This window comes from Ictidomys tridecemlineatus, chromosome 6 (assembly GCF_052094955.1).
Source record: "Ictidomys tridecemlineatus isolate mIctTri1 chromosome 6, mIctTri1.hap1, whole genome shotgun sequence".
In the NCBI taxonomy this organism is placed as follows: Eukaryota; Metazoa; Chordata; class Mammalia; order Rodentia; family Sciuridae; genus Ictidomys; species Ictidomys tridecemlineatus.
The window spans coordinates 164,245,788-164,269,363 of NC_135482.1; the positions used below are offsets into that span (position 1 = coordinate 164,245,788).

The 23,576-nt window shown below is 44.4% G+C and overlaps 1 protein-coding gene across 1 annotated transcript in view; it reads right to left on the reverse strand.

Moving 5' to 3' along the window:
* Nucleotides 1–1,145: 1,145 nt before the first annotated feature.
* Nucleotides 1,146–23,576, reverse strand: part of LOC101964576 (guanylate cyclase soluble subunit beta-2) — a 31,368-nt gene continuing 8,937 nt past the window's right edge. Inside the window, exons 6-12 of the mRNA XM_040281555.2 lie at nucleotides 23,143–23,359; nucleotides 21,070–21,390; nucleotides 18,074–18,222; nucleotides 17,277–17,423; nucleotides 13,086–13,240; nucleotides 11,733–11,884; nucleotides 1,146–2,657 (exon numbers count right to left, since the gene is read on the reverse strand). Coding sequence (XP_040137489.2) covers nucleotides 2,524–2,657; nucleotides 11,733–11,884; nucleotides 13,086–13,240; nucleotides 17,277–17,423; nucleotides 18,074–18,222; nucleotides 21,070–21,390; nucleotides 23,143–23,359 — 1,275 coding nt within the window. The 3' untranslated portion in view covers nucleotides 1,146–2,523. The remainder of the gene's footprint in view (nucleotides 2,658–11,732; nucleotides 11,885–13,085; nucleotides 13,241–17,276; nucleotides 17,424–18,073; nucleotides 18,223–21,069; nucleotides 21,391–23,142; nucleotides 23,360–23,576) is intronic.

Genomic DNA, 23,576 nt, shown 5'->3' on the forward strand with positions numbered 1-23,576 from the left:
ACCAAATGCAGGGAGATATCACCAGTCATTTGCATCTGTAAATGATTATTTAAATCATAATAAACTTTAAGCAAAAATGTCCTCTCCATTTTCAGCCAGGATTAGGGCACCTGCTTCACCCACCTTGGCAGTTTTAGGTATAACTGAGCATCAGAACTGCCATATTCTTGGAGCCAAGGAAGCCAACAAGCTACCTGCTGAGTGTTGAGGCCACCAGCTCTGGCTGTTTTCCTTTTCAAAAACCCAAAGGCACCCCACTACCAAATAATTGCTTTTCTCTCCCTCTGCCCAGCAATGCCACCACCTAACAGGACTCCTTATTCTAGGTAGGGTTCTCACAACTGAGCTAGGGGTTTTGAAGGAAGACATAGAGGGGAAGTAAGAGTATTGAGTTCCCTCTCTCTTTCCCACATTTGGGCAGGAAGATCCATTGCTAAATCGAAGCATGTTTAAAAACTTTAAAATGCTGGTATTTAGAGAGGGTTTATGATGTGTCAGTAACTCATCTAAGTACCTTGTGTATATTTCATGTAATCTGCATGACAACCCGGTGGGGCAGATCTTATGATCATCCCCATATTGCAAAAGGGATGCCAAGGCACAGAGATGTTAAGCAACTCTGTCAAAGTCACACAGTTGGTAAGTGGTAGAGCAGGGATTAAAACTCTATCTGGCTCCTGGGTCCATACCTTCAGGCTGTCCTGCCTCTCTTGATGTTGTAATTGCTCTGAGGACAAGGCATCCTGCTTTGGCTCTTCACCAGCACTGTCATCTCAATCTGCTGAATCTTCCTGAGTTCCCATTTCCTCATCCACCCAGTTGGGCTAGATGAGCTGTCTTACAGGGTTTTGTCGGGAGCCAAACATGTAACATCCATGCACGCAGAGCACACCGTTGATGCTCAATTAGTGTTACTAATCACTGTTAGTGTGAGTATTGCTGTCGTCTCTGTACTCTTATATTTCACTGAATCCTCACAAAAACACCATGAGGTAAGCAAGGCAGCGGTCACGAACCCCATCTTACACCTGTGAAAACTGAAACACAAGGCATGAAGTGGTGGAGCTGGCAAGAGCAGACCTCTCTCCCTTTTTTATTTATTCTTTTTTTAGATACACATGACAGTAGAGTATCTTTTACCATATTATACATGCATGGAGCATGACTTATTCTAATCAGGATCCTATTCTTGTGGTGGTGTATTCAAATACAAGGCTAGGAAAGCTACATCTGATTAATTCTTCCTTGTTGTGGGTTAGCATCCACATATCAGAGAGAACATTCAGCCTTTGATTTGGGGGACTGGATTATATATACTTAGCAAAATAGTCTCCAGTTCTTCTTTATGGCTAAGTAATATTCCATGGTGTATATATACACCACGTTTTCTTTACCTGTTCATCTGTTGAAGGATAGAGATCCTGAGATTTAAGAACAGATCTCATGACACTCTCCTCTCCATTTATTCTAACCCAAATTTGCTCTGCCCTGCTGGACTATGGGCCACATCTGTCTATTTCTAGATACAAGATCTGGTTGCCACCTAGAAAATTCAGAGCAAGAATTTTAGCTCTTGTCACCTTTCCTTCTTCTCCTGCTCCTGAGATTGGCTGGGGACAGAATCAGGTCTTGCCCAGGCCCTCATGGGAGATGCAGAAAGATAGTCAATGCCTCTTGGGGTGAGCAAGAAGGAATCACAGCAAGCTCATGTGCCCTGAGATTTTCTTTTATTACCTAGGTCCAAACAATGTTTTTCTCATCATCACAAATGCAGACAAGTAGCCCACAGAAAACTCTGTCTCCCCAGCCCCGGAGCCAGAGGGGAGGCTCTGAGGTTGCCCGCTCTCCTCTGCTGCAGGCAGCTCTATCCAGAGCAGCCGGCTGGCGGGGGCCCTGCGGCCAGGCTGCACCCCACTTGTTTCTGTATCTTTCCTAACTCAGCCTTTTCACTGGTCTTCACATTTTCTCCTCCATTTTCCTTTCACAAAATCTCTGGGGAACGCAGCTTTTGTTCTATGGCTTTGCATATTTCCCAGGGCTGGGAATGAAAACGATTTCCTTTCACAACCCCTGGCTGGGTGCCTCTCACATCTCCACTATGACAGTGATTTCTAAACTGCAGCATCTGGGTCTCTTTCCTCGACTCCCCCTTCTTCTCCTTTCCCTGCCTCCTTCCTTTCTCCTCTCCCTCCGATCACCCCTTAAAGCATGGCACACGGAGAGCCCCCAAGGTCAAGCTGTCCTCTGAAGTCGGCCCCAGGGCTCCTGCTGGACAGCCCTGGCTGAGAACCTGCACCGCTGGCTCCTGTTGGAAGCAAACAGCGTTGAGAGCTGGCCCTCAACTAATGTCTGCGCACGTTCTGCAAACTTGTCAGGATCCTGTTTCATTTCTAGACTTTTCTTCTCAAAGGGACGATGAGGAAGATGCGACTTAAGAAATTTTGAGCTGGGACGCCAAGTTACTGTTCTTTGTCGCCTTACAACTAGAGGGGAAATTAATCTCCAGGGCTCCTATCTCCTCTGTTACAACAAGACACAGAAACCAGAGGGCACTGAGTCGCCAATCTTGGTGGGATCTGAAGATGACGGTCGGTCAGCTGCCTCCACGGAGTCCTGCCTTGTCCCCAGACTCCAGGCGGGTGTGGCTACATCAGAGTCTGCAAAAAAAAAAAAAAAACCCAGAAGGGTGAGCAAGTCAATCAAATGTCACATTGACCTCCCGCCAGGGACTCCCTCTGAGCCTTCACCTCCACCAGGATGGGTACACTCTACACTACTTTCCTGCCTCTGCAAGATCTCGGGCAGGACAATGTCTTGCGTCCTGTGACTCTACCATTTCTCTTGTGCTCCACGGTACCATCTTGTCACACCTCAAATCTTTACTTCTGCAAAAGCTACACAATAGCACCAAGTCTCCATTCTCCCCAGACTGGGGTCATCTGTAAGTTCTGAGCTACCAGGTCCCACGGACTGAGGTTCACACCTGGTGCCACGTGCTGGTGGCAAGCCACTTACCACCCTGTGACAGTGAACAAGTTAGTTACATAATCTCTCTGGGTCTCATTTTTCCTCAACTGTAAATGGGAACCAATAATTACATTAGATGATTGATATCAAGTAATTAACAGAACGGCCTCACAGGGTACCCATTCCAAGATGCCAATTAATCTTCCTAAGTATGCAAGGGAGCCCAAGGAGGAAGCCCAGGAAAGCAACTGCCTTGGGGAGGGAGGGGTCAGGATCGGAGAGCGATGGAGAGGGAGGCTGGCCACAAGACCCGTCTCTATCCCCTCCTGCTCCCCCTGCGGTTTTTTCTGGAAAGCCAGCATCCGATATCGTAGAGCCATCTATCATCCGCATTTCCTTTTTTGACACTGATCATTTTTCCAGAGACACTCAAGTTCAGAGAGGCGCCCATGACAGATCCCAGGTTCATGTCCACCTACTGTTCCATAAAGCCCGCAGTCAGGAGGGGCTTCCCTCTTCAGCTCCCCTCCCCACATGAACGATGGGCTCCCTTCACCTTAGGGGCTACTGCAGTTCAGGCTTCTTTCCGACCTTAGGTCAATGATGGGTTTTGCATGAGGATCCTAAGAGTAATGGTAGCCTTCAGCCCAGTTAGATTGAGAGGAGCTCCGTCTGCTAATGACCAGTCACTAATGAATATAAGTGATGACATACGAGGAAAACTTGAGGCTACTGGACCAGTCGGTTTCCAGACTCCCCTCAGTCTTAGGCCCAGGAAGAGGTGAAAACTGGGGAGAGGACCCTGGAGCCAAGGAGGTAAGAGAGGAGTTCCTGAGTCACCTAGAACCACGTCCCTGGAGCAACTCTGAGAAACGAGTCACAGGAGTATTTAGCTCATGCACAATTGGAGCTAAGATGACCAGGAACCAGGTCCATAAAATTCTCAAGTGTGGCATCTTTATAGGTCTGGACAAACTGGAGTTGGCTAAATACAGATGTCTTTAGTTACAGGTTCATCTGATAGCCATACCATATTCTCCATGTCCGTCTGTCTGTCTGTCTGTCTGTCTGTCTGTCTCTCTCTCTCTCTCTCTCTCTCTCTCTCTCTCTCTCTCACACACACACACACACACACACACACACAGGTATAAAGATCAAATCATGTGCAGTCACATTTTATGCTCTTTGGAAAGTGTTACTTATTCAGATATGAAGTTGTTGTACTTCCTTGCTAATTCTCTACAAATTTTATTATTCCTTATGCCTTTCATTTTTAATTATAGAATTTATTAGAGTATTACATTTCTTTGAAATGTAAGGCATTATTATAATTTTAAAAGGCATTAAATTTTTCAAAACTGGAAACCTGCCATTAAATGACAGAGTATAGTGTGTTTGAAAGCTTTGAGTTCACGTTTGTCTCAGTTTTGTAGCAAATAGAGGAGAATGGAGTTGATTACAGAGGGAAGTGTCATTTTTTTCCACTGACCGAGAACACTTGGCCGGGTGCCTCCTCATCCATCACCACATGTCAGTCTAGAAGGGCAATTGGATGTCCCCATCGAACATCCCTCTATACCTGGGTTTCTCCAAATGTGCAAGAATACTAAACAACACATCCATGTCCCACTCAATTTACAGACTTGTTATATAAGAATCTGTGAGAAAAATCTCCACCGAACAGTATCTTGATCACAAAATGTGCTGGGTATCTTGGAAATGCTACCATAAGGGAGTATTATTCTAATTAAAAGAAAAATGGAGCTAAAGGGGGTTGGAGTTGCTAAAAGTAGAGGGAATTCAGCAAAGGCAACTTCCTTTGATTGTCGGTGACCAGCTCTGCTTCCAGAGACTTCCATGAGTCTTCTGAATCAACGTGAATAATATATTTTCTGACTCAAAGTCTCACAAAGGATTTTATAAGTACACTTGATGCTAGGAAATAACACTTCATAGAACTCCTATTTCCTCTTTTATTCAAGACCTTTTCATATTTTTTTTCTGATTTTTCCTTGTGAAAAATTTTGAACTTTGCTTTTCATCATTGATTCATCTCTTCTGTCCATAACACATTTTTTTTCTCTCTTCTAACCTGCCCATTTTTTCCATTTTCTTGCTAGTAGCTTAACTTTGATCTTCCACCTCCTCCATTTCTACTCCCATTTCCTTTAAACTCATTGTCTTCCTTCTCTTTTCTTCCCCTGAGGAAAAATCCCCTGGTCCCCAATAAAAATAAAACTGGCTAGGATAGTGTTGGGAAATTGAACTGAGACATCATGCTGCTAGCTGGACAGGCCAGACGTGACTCGATCCATTGGAGTAGATGCCACCTGACAATACAAATAGACTTGGTCAGCTCAAAATTGCAAGACTTTCTGGGATTTTTCCACACATATGTTTGACATTCTCAATTCAATTCCATAACCCAGATGGTGGAAAAATGTCTTTGTTTACTTGAGATGAATTCTTATCTATCATCTTTCATACCCATAAGACCATTGCTCACAGCTCCCAAGATGGCCTATTGGTACCATCATTTTGCTACACTTCATGCTCATTATTGGGCACAATTAGGAAATGTAGCATTCTGGTTAGTTACATTTTCTAATTGGGAATTTTAAGGTACATCTTCTGTGGTTTACTGACATCTAGACACCTGGAATAATCCAAACACTAAAGCTTAATTAAATGAAATTACTCTTTTTTGGAAATTTCAGAGGAAACTTCAGGACTTACAGAATATCAGGGTCATCACAGATGGATTGTAGATATGCAGGTGTACAAGATAATTGGGATTTCCATTGGATGCCATATAAATATGGGTCTGGGTATGTAATAGCACAGGCTACACGGAAATAAGGTACCATGTCAAATACATCTTCCTTCCTTTGTTTTAAAATGTGTTTATATTCAAAGGAAAGAAATCCATGACCTGCAAAGTTACAAAACAGAACATAACAGTATGTATGTACTATACACACACCTATACACACAAGTCTGGGAAGATATGCGCCCAATTTTTAATAGTGGTATCTCTAGTAGTATCTCTGGGTGATGGAATTACAGGTGCTTTTGTTTCCTTCTTTTTTTCTTAATCTGCTTTTTCTATTTTTTAATAGGTAAATAGTCCTTCTCTGAAACAAATCAAAAGGCAAACCCCACAGCTCAGTATTCAAAGCAGAAAAAAAAAACCATTCAAAATTAATTAAAAACAGGTTAAATGAAGATGATGGCTGCAGAAGACATCTCTGCATTTGGGAAACAGACTTGATATAAGCCACATTGTCGATTATGAACTTGAGAGTGTTTGGAGGGATGGGGTGCTATAGGGTCTGCAGTGGGAACAACATGGAGTTTTGGAAGACGTTGGTGTCTTGGAGAAGAGAGGTGGGGTTTGGACTATTGCCTGGTGACTTCTAGGGCTCTGTGAGTCATACAGGAAACGACATGTGTTTATAAGTAGGAATTCTAACATTTGTGAATAAAATCAATTTTTTTTTGCCTTCCTGCATCTGTTTCTAACCTCCTAGGTAGATAATAAGATATGGAAGATCATATCTTCATTTCAACACCAAGTCTCCATAGCTGGGGTAAAAGTTTGTGCTGAGCCTGAAATCATTCTCTGCTGGGTCTTGGTCACCCTCAAGGACTGCAGCTTCACCCCCTGGGAAGCTGCACCCCATCCTAGCACTTGGCTGCACAGGCCCTGTTGCGGCCTTCCTGGACCTCTGCCCTGACCTGACCTTTACTCTGCATGGTCTCCCCTGTCTGCCTTCCCACCTGCTTCTGCCTCAGCTTTCCAGGGCATTCTGTGCTAGTGATACAAAGGATGTGATGGTGTCTCCAGAATGCAGAGAGGGTTTGCTATTGCAGAATCATCTCCAGCTCCCTCCTGTTTATATCCTTGGGCAAAAGAGGCCTCACTGTGGAGGCAATGTCTCCAGCTTCCAGAAGACCCCACATTTTCCAGCGACCAGAGCAGATTCTTGCCTCTGCCCACTTCTACCGTCTCCTACACCTCCTCTGAGAGCTCTTCTCAGTCCTTGCTGAAGCCAGCATCTCTCCTGCTCCCTGTGGGTGCCTGGTGCCCTGTGGGAGGCTGGAATTCTCATGTCTCTGTGTGGATCCTTCTGTCCTCCTCTGAAGTTCCTCGTGGGTACGTACAGCAAGCCTTTTTCTAGAGCCCCTGTACAGTCTTGTGCTAAGACCTACTTGTTTTTTTCTGAATGGACTCTCAGTGTTAGGGTCCCCAAGTGAGCAAGCAGTTAGCATGTCCAAATATCTCAGTACTCTGAGTTTTAGGCGATATGTTCTATCTCATATTCCTCAAACCACCCCTATGAACAGGCCTTCTAACATTCTGGGATAAGAAAAAAAAAAAGTTAATTAGGAGGACTCACTGCAGACCTGAACCTAGACTTCGGAATTCTGATTTCAACCCAACACTTTCTACCATGATGGAGGTTCCCAAACCCATTTGAGCTCATCAGAACCCCCTATAAGCTGCTTGACAATCTAGAGTCACGGGCCCCACTCTGAACCTTCCAATCGTCCTTGGGATGCAGCCTAACCATCCTACTATCCACAGTTGCTCCAGAAATGCTTCTGCTGCCCCCACACCTCCCATGAGGACCAGCTCTCATGAAACATGCTAGTCCATGTTATCCAGGGATATGTCCTTACCCTGAAAATCTTACGTTCCTCCGTTAGTAACCTGCTTATTTGTGAAAGTCCATGTTCACCTCCCAGTATCTTCCTTCTGTGGAACCTTCCTGAGTTAATAGCACAATTTCTAGAAAGTCCAAGGTTAAAAACAATTCTGCCACTCCTTGATCCCAGATAGGAAAAGGGAGTGCAGTTTGACAGCCAAGCTTAGGAAGGCCCCAGAACAGCTGCCAACAGGCTCCTGAACTGAGCATAAGGACCCAGCCATCCTCAGCAGCTAGATCCACATCAGCTAGACCCCAGCTAATTGGACATGTCTGGAAAGACTCTGAAATAGTCAGGACTCTGTAAAGTAAGGGGCAGGGAGCCTGGCAAATTAAATGACAAGCCCATCCAAGAATTCAGCCCATCAGGGGTCTGAAAATGGTGGGAAAGTTCTTTCTATTTGGAAGAGTAGTCAAATTCAGAGGGAATCAGCAACCTCTAGCCGGCAGACCACCAAACCTGAAATTCAGGAGAGACTCTCAACCACACAAGTTCTCCAGAGGAACAATTAGGAGCTGGTTTAAGAAGTCCCCCAAGCTGGCTTAACCTACCACGAACCCAACAAGTGGACACCCTTGACTGTGGTTTCTAAGGAGGGGTCACTTCCGGAGAGGGGCTTGGGCTGCGTGCCCAAGTGCTGTATGCAGGTCAGTCTGGAAACCATTACCGTAATCGTCGGGAAAATCGGTTAGGAGAAAAGTTGAAGCAAACTGAAATTTGAAAAACACATTAACAGGGACCTGATGAGATGCCAGAAGAGTCTGCCAGCAGGGACAGCTGGAAGGCCAATTTTTCAGCCCATACTGAAAGGTGGTTGCTTACATATCTGAGTCAACTACACTGGTTTCTCTCCTGCTCAATACTCCTGTTTAATTGCACTGGGGGGTCTCCCTATGGACACACCTAACACCCCAAAATATAGTGGAGTGAAAGAAAAATGTGTCATGGAAGGGCAAATGAGGTTCCCATCCTTCCCACTGCTTCCTTCTCCTATTGCTGAGGGTGCCGCAGGGATTCAACAAGGCCACTTTTAAAAGGAGGCCAAGAGAAGGGGTGAGCACCAGGCCTCAGCTGGCCCTCGAGAGACATCTGCATGGTGTTCCCATTAGATATTTTGCCAGGAGCAATGGTAACCACAGCAGGCAGGTAGGAGGCAGGGGACTGCCTACAACCCACACCCAGGAGTCAAGTCAGATAGAAAGGCATAGAACTGCAGAGCCACCATGTTTGGAAGCCAGGTGACAACCTGCCGAGGAGGGTGGCCGATGTCATCAATGAGGTGGGTCCTGAATGTTCAGCCAACTACCGAGAGACTGGAAAGCTACCAGATCTCCAAGGCAGTGAAATCCCACAGCCTGACTTCAGGGGTCTCACAGGCTTTGGCGACTGATAGAAAGGCTTCCCCATAATGATGTCCAGACAGGGGACAGGGTAATGGTGAGGGTGGGGGCTCTTGCCATGACCCTCTAGAAGCCTTCATTATCTCAGAGCAAAGCTAGGCCAGCAAATGCATGGGAACCGGCATTGGAACTAGGGTGAGAAGTAGGGTCTATGAGCAGGAGCCGGGAATCCTATAAGGCTAAGTGTCACATCTGATGTCAACCCTGAGAGATAAGAAAGAAACCCACACAGGGGGAAACGCGAACTCATATTGCTTGGGGAGGATGGGAAAAGATGTGCATTTGGGTAGCTTTTCACCCAAGGTCTACCTGGCTTCAAGACTCTCACATATACCTGAAAATTTATCATTCACCCACAGTGCGAGAGTGATTCACCATCAACACACCTGCTCATCACACTCAGTGATGGGAAATCTGAGAGAAATGGGGCTGGGCCATCATGATGCCAAGAAGTCCAAGTGCAGCAGCCTGCCATGTGGGAAATTATGGAATTGCTTTGCTCCATTACTAAAGCCATCTCACACAGACGCGGTCTGTCCAAGAAAACCAAGCCTAGAGATCACACGCTCCTCTTCATGTTCTAGTTGTGGGACCTTATATGCATCACATGGCCTTCCTGAACTTTAAGTGCCTTACCTCTGTCGTGGGATTAGTAATGTGATCGTTGTGTCCATGTGATCACTGGGTCAAATGTGACAATGTGAATAAAATGCCCAGCACCAAATAGCTGCCCAACAAATACCCTTTTTCCACCCCTCCAATTTCCCTTTGATATACAGGTGCCCTCTGTTTTTCCTTTTCTAGCCAATGATGCTGGGTTTTGTCCGGGAAAGCAAAGGTTTGACGAAGCATTAAATCAGGGACCATCTGAGATGTTCCTCTTTCCTCTAACCAACCCTGTTGGTCCCCTGTGCACCATGCAGCAGGTGTCTAAGAAAGGAATTCCTTCAACTTCATGGAGCTTAAGGAATTCTTCGACCTTAATAAATCATAAACCACCTTCTGAGTGATTTATGGAGCAGCTACATATGAATTGGAACAGCAGAGATCTGCTTCCTTTGAAGGTGCCCACCAGGCCCCAGCAGCTCTGCACCTCACCCCAGACTTTGTGCCCATACATTCTGCACGTGGATAAGGAAGCTCAAGGCCAAGACTGTTGGAGGCGCTACCCACCTCTCTGACCTCATCCCCTACTGCTCCCTTCCTCCTCCAGCCCTCTCCAGATACACTGGCCTGGTCTCCATTGCACTTGCCCAACCTGTCTGCCTCTGGGACCAGCGTTTCTGGAAGCCCCATTCCCCAGGCTGCCACCTGCCGGCTCTTTCCCTGAATCCTAGTCTCAATTTAGGTGTGGCTGCCTCAAGGAAGAATTTGTTGGCCCTCTTCTCCACTACTCAGATTTATTTTTTCTGTAGCATTCATCCCCACCTGAAATGTCTTATTTATTTTGCTACATGTGAAGGGTCTGATTCTATCAAAACACAAGCTGTGTGAATGTTCTGTTCAGTAGCACCGCTGGATCCCAGGGAGGCGCACGCTGGTCACCCTTTGTTCCTAGTGATGTGGCACCCCCTTTCTCCACTGAAAGCCCTTTTCACCATGGCTGATTTTAGGACTGTCAGCAAAGGAGTCCATTGTAGATAAACTTCCTATTTTCATGTTGCCCTGTTTACTTGGCTACTGGCCAAGAAGATACCAGCACCCCTTACTAGTTTTTCACAAACATATCCAGTATAGTCCTTTGAAGATATGTGCAAACAAGGCCTCTGGCCTTGAGCTGGGGTTTCACAGAGATGTCTACATTTTTTAGATGTTACAATTGGGCTCCATGGTAACAGCTGGCAGGGGAAAGAAATAAAGGGGAGAAGAAGCTCTCCCCTTCTCAAGTGTTGTCCTTGAAGAGTTACCTTGGCCAAAACAGTGAAAGAAAAAGCTGCTTTTATGTGAACTTCTGCAGACAGTGAACTTTTGAGCCCCTCCCCTTACATGCTGGGTATAAAACTACCTGAACTCGGGGTTCAGGGGATTAATTGATTACAGCAAAAGCTGTGCCCTCTGAACCTGGCTGCAGCCAAATAAAACTGTTTCCTGCTATCTTCGATGCCTTGCCTCATTTGTCCCTACAACACTAGAGCAGCAAGAAATGGTTTGTTGAAAAATCCATGGCTGTTATAATCCTATCCTGTACTAGTCTGGACAACTCTTCAGGTTTGGACACTTCCAGAAACGTGAGCTGTAGGAGAGCAGGGTGCCAGGAGTAGGAAACACCTCTAGGTCATGACGGAAATCTGCTTCCAACTTCTTATGACCCAGGAGTCAGAACAAGGGAAATTTTACTCTGTGTCCTCTCTACTGAACTGAGCAGAAGGGTGCTGATCATTTCCCCCTCTCTCAGATTCTGGAGCCAACCAGCTCAACACCAAAGGCTCAATTGATCCAGGTAAACACTGTCTATATTGCCCAGCTCAAGGGGTATCCGACTGTCCAGAATATAAGAGAGGGGTGTGCAGGGCAGGAGGATGGAGGCTCCACCCGCAAAGGCAGCAGCATGGTGGAAGCCACCTGTGTCCACTCTCAGACCAAGTCTACTGCAGACACATCTGAAGTGCAGAGTAGAAAGATACCCAACGCTAATGACAAGGCTTTGGGGCTTACCCTTGTGATCAAGTGGAGTTTTAGGTCTGCCCATGATCTCATCCTCTGTGGCATTCAAGTTCTGGATCAGAAAGTATGTGGTCATTTTCCCTTTACCTTTTACTTCAATTTCACCTCTCTCAATGATTTCAAACCCTTGATTTTCCAGGGCTCTGTACAGAAAGAAAAAGAAAAACAAAGACCACAGGATGGCTACAGTGCAAGAGGAGAGTCCCGGACCCAGGACACACAGCAGGGAGGAAGGAGGATCCAAACTCCTGGTCAGGGCCTCCCGAGGGGCAAAGGCAGTGGGTTGAAGAGGGAGGTGCGAAGGTTGATGTTCTGAGCAGGGTGCCGAAGAGCAAGAGAAGGCACAGGGAACCCTCCCAAACCCTGATGATCCTCCCACAATGTTCTTCCTCCCAGACATGCCTCACACACACAGCCCCTCATTTCTACTGACTGCTTGGTTTTCACTCCCAGGACCCTGATTTTGGCTAGATCCCTCTCTGAAACTCCTCATTCAAGATTCAGCATGGCATCTTCTCTCCCACCCCATGAAGCCTTTCTTTCCAGGGTCAGGCTCCTGCCCCTGGGCTCCCATGACCTGCTCGAATTCCCAAAGCAGGAGAATAGAGTAGCTGAAGAGCGGGGAGTCTGAGCGCTGAGCCCTGCCTGGAAGCTTCCAGGTTCCTCCCCTCCTGACCTACCTAAACCTGGGGCAAGGTATTAGCGCTTTTTATGTCTTATTTTTTTTCTCATCTGTAAATAAGAATAATAATAGTACACTTTCATGGAGTCGTTGCAATTAAATGAATTAACATACGTAAAAGATTTTAGAATCCAGTGTGGACGATTGGAAGTACTCTAGACATTCTACGTATTAGTTTGAGCCTATCTTTATCTTTGTACTTGTCCCACTCTAAAAATATTGAAATGTGAATTTTCTGTCTTCTTCCCCTAGACCAAGGGCCAGCAAACTTTTTCTATAAAAGATCAGATAGTAAATATTTCAGGCTTTGTGGACCATATAATCTCAACTCTGTCTTTGTATCATATTAGCCGTGGACAGTGTGTGATAAGAGAGCATGGCTGTGTGTCAATAAAACTTTATTTACAAGAAAAAAAAACCAAGCCCATGGGGCTTTATAACTTGCTGTTCTCTCCACTAAGCCACATGGACCTTGAGAGCAAAATCTATGTCATAGTGGAAGCTCCACAATCCTGTCTAGCACAGTGTCTTCTGTGATCCAGTGAAGCATGGAAGAGCAAACAGGAATCTCCTCCACTCCCCCACCCCATGGCTGGTAGACATTCCGTAAGTTCTGGAATGAGGGGATGGATGAAAGAAGGCACAGAAACATGAATGGCTACCTGTAGGCTGTGGGGCTGAGGTGCACTTTGTTGGGAAGCCCATGACTTTCCATCCTAGAGGCTGTGTTCACAGTGTCACCAAACAAGCAGTACCGTGGCATCTTGTCTCCAACGACACCTGCTAGGACTGGTCCAGTGTGGATTCCCACTCGGATCTGCACAGAGAGAACCTCCCTGAAAAGAAACCATCTAATCCTCTTGCTTTTTACTTTTAAGTTAATGTATAATTTTACATAAAAGGAAAACCACAGCCATTAATGTGTTTAGCTCCATGAATTTTGCCTATGTCCCTAGAACCTCCATCTAAAACCATTCCACAAAGATATAAAATTGTTCCACTATTTCACAGAATTATCTTGTGCTCCTTTCCAGTTAAACTCTTTTCCCCTCCCACTCCCAATAGAGGTAGAGAACTACTTTTTAAAATACATTTTCCCAAAGATTATTTTGCCTGTTCTGTAATGTCACATCCATGTAATCATCTAGTATATGCTATTTTATATCAGGATTTACTTGATCAACATAATTTTGAGATTCATTTACAGGGTATGGATCAGTATTTCATTATTTTTATTACTGAACACTAAAAGTACACCATGATCCATTTATCCATTCTCCTCTTCACTTGAGTTATTACCAGTTTGGACCTAATATAATTAGGGCTGCCATGAACATTTCTGTACATATATTTTTTTGTGGACATATGTTTTCAATTCTCTTGGGTAAATTCCTAGAAGTAGAAATTCCACTTCTGGGTCACAAGGAAATTCCAATTTAATTTTACTCAAAACAAAGCAAAACTACCCAATAAAATTCTCCAGAATTCATTCTCTATTTTCCATTCCTATCAGCAGTGTGACACTGCTCATGGCTCCACATTTTCACCATTTGGTCTTCTAGTTGGTGTGAAATGATATCTCTCTGTGGTTTTCACTTGCATTTCCCTAGCTGATAATGTTAAGTACATTTTATGCCCATATTATCCATCTGTATACCCTCTTTTGTGGAAAGTCTGTGCAAGGTTTTGCCTGCTTTAGAAATTGTATTGTTTACCAGTTATTGTTAATGTACATGAATTCTCTACATATTTGAATATATATATATATATAATTTTTTCTAGTCTATGGTTTTGCATATTCATTGTGTTTAATAAGCAGAGATTTTAATTTTGTTGAATATATTAATTTGCTTGGGCTGCTATAATAAAATACCACTGACTAGGTGGCTTAAACAGAAATCTTATTGTCTCATGGTGCTGGGTGCTGGAATGCCAGGATCAAGGCAAGGTCAGGTTTGGTTTCTCCTGTAGACCTCTGCTGGTTTACAAATGACAGCCTCTCTCTGGGGTCCTCACCTGGTCGGCATCCCTACTATCTCTGTGTCTTCACTTCCTTTTCTTATAAATATATCAGTCAGATTGGACTCACCCTTAGGCCTCATTTTCACTTTATCAGCTCTTTACATCATGTACCTTCAAATATAGTCACATACTAAGAAACTGAGGTCCAGGACCCATGAATTCTGGGGGATTTTTTCCTTTCACGTTTAGTACCTTTATGTACTAAGAAATCATTGTCCCAAAGATATGAAACAATCTACTGCATTTCCATCAAGAAGCTTTTATGATTAGCTCTCTAATGTATGTTAAATTATTTTTCATATATGAAGCGAGGTAGGATTGAGGTACATTTTTTTCTTTCCATATAATATTCAGTTGTAACAGAACCATTTTTTGAAAAAAAAAAAAAAAGGTTGTTTTCCCCACTGAATCAATTTGGTGCGTTGACTAAAAATCAATTAATCTTTAAGGCACAGTCTATTTTTGGACACTCTCTACTATTCCAATGATCTATTTGTCTATCTTTCTGCCATTTCTACTTTGTTTATTACTATAGCTTTAGAATAGTTCTTGACATTGGGTAGAGTAAGCCCTATAATTTTATTTTCCATTGACTGAGTTATTTTAGATTCTTTACATTTTCATACAAATTTTAAAATCAACTGGTAAATATTTTCAAAGAAGCCTTCTGGAATTTTTGACTGCTATTCTATCAAATCTATACATCAACTTGAGGACAATGGACAGCTTAATCATATTGATTTATTTCCAGTTGTGAACATGGTACATTCCTCCATTTAATTAAGTCTTCTTTATTTTCTCTAAGTAATCGTTTGTAGTTATCAGAATAGAGGTTGTGTGTATCTTTTGAAAGATTTAGTCCCATGAATTTAAATAGTTTTTTTTAAATTTTTTATTTCATCTTTCAATTTCCTGTCTTGATGGGAGACCTGGTTTTACAACACATTCCAACAGCGAGCTCTTCAGGGTTGGTTCTTGGGCCAGTCCCACTCTCTGCACTTGGGGAGATTTCTCTGCACCTGGGGAGATTTCTCTCTCTGCCACTCTTCCTTGCCCCCGGCCCCCTGCCCCATTTCAGAGGGTCATTGTTGTGCAGGTACTACAAAGAATGCCCCAGAGGAATTTCTCTTGGTTCTCACGCACCAACACCAGCCCATCCCACAGGCCACACTGCCTTGCATTTGGGGAGGGCCCCAGGAACTCAGGGATGAGGAGGTCTCTCAGCTCTTCCCCTGTCCCTAGCCTTTGGCTGAACGAAGAACTCTATGCACGTGGGGAAAGGCCTATGGGAAAGAGTTGGTGGATGGGTCCAGACTCCACCTGGCGCTCCATGGGACTGTCAGTACATTTCTAAATCCTTCAAAGACCTCGTAGAACTGCTGCATATACTCAAGGACCTCAATAAGTGCACATTAAATAATCTGTGAATGAAAGAATAGATCCCAATATGCACTAATTTAAAAACTGTCGAAATGGTAGTTTTCCAAAGGGAGATGATTCTGGTTCTTATCCCCAACAGCCTTGAATAAAACCTACATGATATGCTGTTGCTGGTGGGTATTTAACCATGCTCTTACCTTAGAGTTGCTAACATCCTTTCCTGTTTTGTTTTCTTTTTTTCTTGGTAAATCCACCTTAAGAATTACCAGGAGTTCATTGCTTAATTCTTATTGGTATGGCATTATTCTCATCTATACATCTTTCATAAGCACACACACTTTCGATTTACACAAACAAATATTTTAAGTCATTTTTCTTCAGTGACTTACCTTAGGGCCCTTTAACTAAAGTCCTCGTCTCTTGTCTGACCTCCTTATCTCTACTCCCTCTTACCTTCCATTCTGATTTTTATTTATGACATCAGAGATTTTATTCAACGTATATATTATGGTATTGTAGATGTTTTGTTCTTGTGATGGCCTAAAGCCAGCTTTTTCTTAAAAGACTATTGGGGACACTAGATCTGGGACCTACACTATTTCTTAGCCACCAAATCACAGGAGAGAGCAAGTAGAATATATTTTCAGAACTTCCTACAAAGGGATCATAACTTGGAAAAATCACATCTGACCTTATAATTGGTTTTATTTATTTTTTTAGTTAACCATTATTTTGAATTTTTGACTGAAATGAGCAGGGGAGGGATCTGGATGTAAAACAGCAAAAGGTACAGCTCCAAGCTAGCTCAGGGGATTAAGATCTGCTCAGTTGACAGAAGAGGACATTTAACTTTTTTCTCCCAAACTGCCCAGATTCTATCATGGTGCTTGGAAGAGCAGCTCCTACAAGAAAGGTGAGCAGATGTCTTGCTAATGGACACATGGTGGGAGGAACCATTCTCAATACCTATGGCATCCAGGTGCCTGGGCTGCTGACTGAAGGCAGCTTTATGCCTCAGCCTGAGCTCTGAACTGCCACAATTTCCCCAAATAGGAAAAGCTGGCAGTTCAGTAAACCTGAACCACCTGTTGAAATGTCTGCACAAAAAAAACCCCCAAAACCCAGGAAGTATAAATGAGCTTTCAGGATGGATTGAGCCCTACAAGGAAAGTAGAGAAATGCACTCGGTATCATCCTAAGTTATGCACAGAGGAAGGATGCAGTGAATCACAGGAAAATTCTTAGCATCCCAGCCTCTTCTGAAATTCGGAAGAAACTGAGACTATAATATCCTTACTAATATCTCAGTTCCTTAGGAACATATGCCAGAGAAAAAGAGCTGGGAAAAATTACCTATTTTAATTATTGCAATAGACCCCGTGACCACCTAAGCAGACCAGAGTTTTGCATGAGATGTGTGGTATTAAGCAAAGTACTCATTTGCCATCTACCTGGATAGGTTCTCCGGTAACAGGATTCATTACTTCTTTTGCAGCAATTCTCATCCCCAGTGCAAAATTAGCCACTCTCTGAGCATGGCTTCCAATAGGCACAGGTACACCACCTACCACCATATAAGCATCACCTATTGTTTCCACCTGCCGAAGGGAAAAGAAAGGGTACTCAGAGGCTTCTCTTTATGCACTACATCAGCCATTTTCCATCTATTTCTGTAAGCAATATATTAAAGCTAGTGACTGCATTCAGGGGTATGAGGAGGATGAGGGGGAAGGTAAGAAGAAACGTGACTTAGGGAACAACCATGAGACAGCCAAAAAGATTTTCTGGTATTTGCTTTGTTCGTTTGTTTTGATATTGGGAATCAAACCCAGGGCCTTGCTCATGCTAGGCAGGTGCTATCTCCCTGATTGACACCCCCAGCCCCCTTTCTGCTTTCGGTGGGAAAAAAAAATCCCAGGAGGTTCAGAATCAGGCCTCTGGAGTAGTCATATGATACTGTATTAGATAATGTATTATTTGGATATAAATTCTGCTAAATTTTCTAGAAAATTTTCCTAGAAAATAGTGTTTTCCCCTCAGTTGCGCCAGGGGACCATGTTAGCATGGGTATTGCGTGAAGAATCCTAGTAAGATATGATTCCTAAAATACTCCCAATTCTCCTTTATCTCTGTCTCTTCTCCCAACTCGCATTCACACCAAACCCCAGACGAGTGCCTACAGAGAAAAGAATCAAGACTCTGCCTGGCCACAACCTGTGCACAACCACCACACCACACAGACACTAACTTTGTAGACCTCGTGGACGCTGGTTAGCCTGTCAAACTTGGAGTACATGGAGTTCAGCATGTTCACTATGTGGATAGGCTCACAGGCAGCACAGATGTTGGTAAATGTCACCACGTCGCTGAAAAGGATGGTGCAGGTTTCAAACTCTCCTGCGATAGAAATGAGAATCCGTGAGAACCTAGGAGAGAGGGTTCTGCCTTCAGGGGCCCTTTTGGAATCAAACCTGCTTGTACCTTGGGGAAGAAGATCTGAGTGGCATTGACCTCTCAACAGTCACTCGACAGACACCAACTGAGCACCTGCCACAAGCACATCTCTTGAGCCTCTGCTGTGCATAAAGATCGTGTGCAGAGAAACGAGCAGACAGAGTCCTTGCCTGGAAGGAGCTCCCAGTCCAATGAAGGAGACATGAGAGTAAGCCAACATTCCCAATAGCATGTGACAGGGATGACACAATGGGATGACAGAAATGTACCCTCCCGTGAGAGCCCAGGCTGAGCCTGAGCTCCAGGAGGTTCAGAATCAGGCGTTTTTGGGGTCTAATCACCAGGAAGTGGTGCATTCTTCTGTCTTGGTACAGTGTGGTAGCTACCTGTGTCCTCCTAACCTGTGCCCTGCTTTCACTCTGTCCAAACTCATACTAATTTCTACAGGGTCATCAGATTTCCTCTTTTAAGTCTTAGAACCTTAAATCTTAGAACAAAATCCGAAATCCTTACCATGCCCTGCCACAGGGACTCCCTCTCTGTCCCTGCCACTTCTCTGACCACATGTCTTGACACTATCCCTGTGGTTTACTCCACTCTAGTCTCACTGGCCTCCTTGGGGTTTCTCTAGCATGTTAAGTGCCTCCTGCCTCAGGGCATTTGCACCTCCTCTCTCCTCTGCCTGACATACTCTTCTCAGACATCCACAGGGCTCTTCCCTCCCATCTCAGAGGCAACTAACTTAGTGAGAACATTCTTGATCTCCCTGTCTAAAATAACAACCCCAAGACTCTCCATCTTCTCAGCCTTATTACATGTCCCCCATTCCATAAGACCGATGTGTCATGATTTTATTAATAAAATTCTGTATTTAGTTATTATCTGCCTTCCCCATTGGAATACTAAACTTCAAAAATTGAGAGACCGTTTCGCTTTCTGCTGTACCCCTAGCACCTAGAACAGGGCCTGACATAGGTAAATGCTCAAAATATATGTATTAACTGGGTGAATCAATGACTCCTGAAACACAAATGGTGCCTTTTAAGTTATTTATGCCTCTGTAGTATTCTCCCCTTTGTGTAACTCCTCTTCTGTGTGGCTTCAGGCCTCCCAGTCTCTTTTTCAAATTCTTACCACCCTTCTGATCTTGTTTCACATATTTTTGCTGGATTCTTAAATTTCCTTCTTAAATATTGGGTGTTCCCTAAGGTTCAACATCCCACCCTCTTCTCACCTTGAACCTTTCGGATGATCTTACCAGCCCTCACGGGGTCCATGATTAGCCATCACCTACACTGAAGCTACTCCCAGACCCACGGCTCCACGCTAGAACCTCCCTTGAGCTCTCCCTACCACCCCTAGCCGGCTGCTGATCACGCTGTGTGCAGCATCCCTGGACATCTCAAACTCAACAGTTCTAAACTGGCCTTATCACTTGCCTTTAGACCTCGTCTTTCTGGATAAAGCATCACCAGCCCCCAAGCCGGGTACCTCCTCCTGTCTCTGATCTTCCCTATCATCTTGACATGATGGCTCCTCACCAGGCTGCCTGGGTTCAGGCTCTGACTGTCTCTGAACTTCACTTTGTCAGGCTCTCATCCTGCCTCCCTCTACACTGCAGCCCAAATGGCCTTTATAAATTCAGCACATCACTTCCATTGTAAGAGAAATGAACTCCAGTGACTCCCCACCTCCTGCAAAACAAAGACGCTTTCCTTTCCCTTGACAAGCCAGATCCATCACTCCGTCTCCTGAGCCTCCCCCCTCCTCCCCAGCTTCCTCAGACATCACTTGTCCTACCTTGTCCTGCATCTGGTACTTAATTTCAGGCTGCTTTACCTGGGCTCTGGCCAGACCACTCTCCTGAAGCGCTCTCCCCTTCTTCCCTTGCTGAAATTCAACCCCAAGGCACCTCGAGTGCCACACACTTTGACGAGATGCCTTCACAACTTCGCCCTGCCCCCCATCTCCTTCTCTTCTGATACCTGTTTATTATCCATCTCTGTGACATCTGTGTTCCCACTACCCTGGAAAGAGCTTGTAGAGGAACGAGTATGGCTCTTGGAATCAGACAGACTTAACACGATGCATTTCCAACTCAAAAGCTGGGCTGAATGTCAGTGTGCTCAGTGGTACAGAAAGGATGACACCTCCCTTAGAGAAACGTAGAACAGGTTCAACAAACAGCAGGTGTAAAATACCTAACCCGGTTCCTGGCACAATCATTACTTCTTATTGCACATTCACTTCCTTTCCATTAGCCAGTCCCATCCCATTAATATATTCTACACATATCTGTCAAACCCAAAGGCTGGGAACTCCTTGGGGCCCCTGGATCTGGTACAGCCCAGGGCACTAAGCTCACTGGGCATGGCTGTGAAGGAACACATACCATTCCTCCCTCCAGAATGGTCCTCAAAGGTACCCCCTGCTTCAGTTAATGTGTGGATGAATTATTTCCTGTTAGAGTTAAGGACCCTACTTTTGGACATTGAGTAATGAGGTGAGTCTCAGGACTCAGACTAAATTCTTAGAGAACCTAATATATGTGCATGTTGTTAACAACCATTTTTCTCTACTCCACATTTCACTCTCGTGTGGTTTTTCTTATTTTCAGTGTCGAGGGGAGAGACTGAGGCCATGCAGGCTAAGCAATGGACCCAAGATGGCGCCACTTACAAGGGATGGAGTAGAATTCAACCCCAGATCTGCTCAGCTTCAAAGCCCATGACCTCAACCCTGAAGGCACACTCTCCCCTGCCCTGAGGTCCCCGTGAAGGGATGCCCTACCTGCGGCCACCTTTTTGCCCTCCTTCAGCTGGTTGGCCACGTGTTGGGGCAGCATGGCATACAGCAGGGTCTCTGTCTTCTTCTTTTCTATGGCCAAGTGCTTGGACAGGACTCGCAGCTCCTCTTTCTTCCTCTCCAGCTGGTTGGACAGCTCCATCTCCGCCAGCCTCTGCTGGTTGAGGAGGATGAGATCCCTGGTGGTGTCGTGGGGGGCAATGTCTGACAGATGCATCTTGCGCTCCTCCAGCTCTTGCAGACTGCGGAGCTTCGGAGAGCACAGGAATATCATGCACCGCAGGGACTCCATCCAGATCATCTGGCCTTTACGTCACAGAGAGAAAGGCAGAAACACAGTCTATCTCCAAGACTGGGTTAGCTGAGTCCTCCAGAGAAGTAAGCCTCACCCACACTGGCCACCTTCTAGCCACTATCATAGCCATACTCCTGCCTTTTCTGCCAGACGTCTTGAGAATGATCCATACTCCTGTGTCCACTACCTCATTTCCCCTCTCTCCACAACAGCTCTCTCTGGTTGCTTCTCTACCTTTGGCTCATTCATAGCCTCTAAGTTGCCAGCTCCAACACAAGCCTCAGTCTCATCTTTACTCACTCTTCTGTTGGTATTAACCTGAACTTCCTTTTCTTGAGGATTTCTGACATTGCTTTCTCTATAAAATTTCCCCCTACTTCTTTGAATTTTTCCTCTAGGATTTTGTTTTTTAAATTTCCTTCCTTAAATGTTGGCATTCCCCTGGGGTTGGTCTTGGAATCCTCTAGCATTATACTGTGTAATGGTTTCCACAAGGCTCATGTGGGAGACAGTGCGAGAAAGTTCAGAGATGTAATGATTGGGTTATGGGAACCTCAGCCTAATCAGTGCATTAATAATAAGAAAAGAAATGGAAATGACATTGGATATGACAATAATTTCTTGGATGTAACCTCAAAAACACAAGCAGAAAAAGAAACAGAGAAATTGAACAACATCAAAATTAAAAACTTCTGAGCACCAAAGGACTCAACAGCATGAAAGGGCAACCCACAGAGTGGGAGAAAATATTTGCAAGTCATATATCTGATGAGGGGCTCATATCCAGAATATATAAAGAAACCCAAATTAAATATAGACAAAACACTTGAACAGACATTTCTCCAAAGAATATGTAGAAATGTCCAATAAGCACACGAAAAGATGCTCAATGTTATAAATCATGAGGGAAATGCAAAACAAGGCTATATAAGATCGCTTCTTATGCATTATGATAGATATTATTTAAAAAAAGACAGAAAATAATAAGTGTTCATGAGGAGGTGAAGAAATTGGACCCCTTGTGAATCATTGATGAGAATGGAAAATAGTGCCCTGTCTACAAAAACCAGTATGGCAATTCCTCAATAAATAAAAACAGAATCACAATCCATGTGATATGTTTCTGGATCATATTTCATTTCTGGGTAGACTCAAAAAACAGAAAAAGAAAATAAGGACTTAAAGAGACATTTACATACTCACGTTCACAGTAATACTAGTCACAATAGCCAAATGTGGTCATTCAATAGCCAGATAAATGGATAAGGAAAATGTATATACATACAACAGAATATGATTCAGTCTTTAAGAAGGAAGGAAATTCTGACACATGGAACAACATGGGTAGACATTGAGGACATGTCAGTGAAATAAGCCAGTCACAAAGGGACAAAGATGGTATGCTCTTCTACTTCTATGAACTACCCAGAGTAGTCAAAACCACAGACCGGAGGTGATTGCCAGGAAATGGGAAAAAAGAGGCACTAGAAGCTTGTGTGTGTGTGTGTGTGTGTGTGTGTGTGTGCGCGCGCTCGCGCGCGCATGTATTCCATTTATGTCTAAACCAGAAACAGTTGAGGAAATATATTGTTGAAAAATAAAGCTAAATAGAAATGTCCAAAAAAAAAAAAAAAAAACCCAACTTGCACTCAACCGTAGTCCCTGCCCAGATTTTGGGAGATTGGAAACTTGGCTGGCCTCTTCCCTTTCTGACCAATCCTCCCCAAACCCGCAGGGAGCAAAGGGCTGGAGCGAGTTGTTACCACGGAGTTTGAGAGTGGGCTGATCTTTCCAAGCTTCCGGCATCCTTTCTCTTCGTGTCTTCAGGACAAATTGACTGTTGATAAATTTGCAGATGCTGGAAATGTTGAAGGTAACTTGAGGATGAACGATGGAGAAATACTCATCTAATCGAATCTTCTGGGTTTGGAGTCCTGGGACATACTTCTGAATATTCACTCCGGCTTGCTTGACCCTCAGCTATCCACAGAGGAGAGATGTCAGACTGGGGAACACAAAGGAACCTGCACCATAAACTTTCCTTTAGAAATAACATTTGGCCTTGCTTTGTGGCTCGCTGGGGAGAAAAGGGGGTCTGTAATGGAATAAACATCACAGATAGTTTTTCTTAATCAAATTTGTAGCTCATGGCTGGAAGGGAGGCAAGAGGAAAGGAAGGCTCAGCAGAAAAACAACA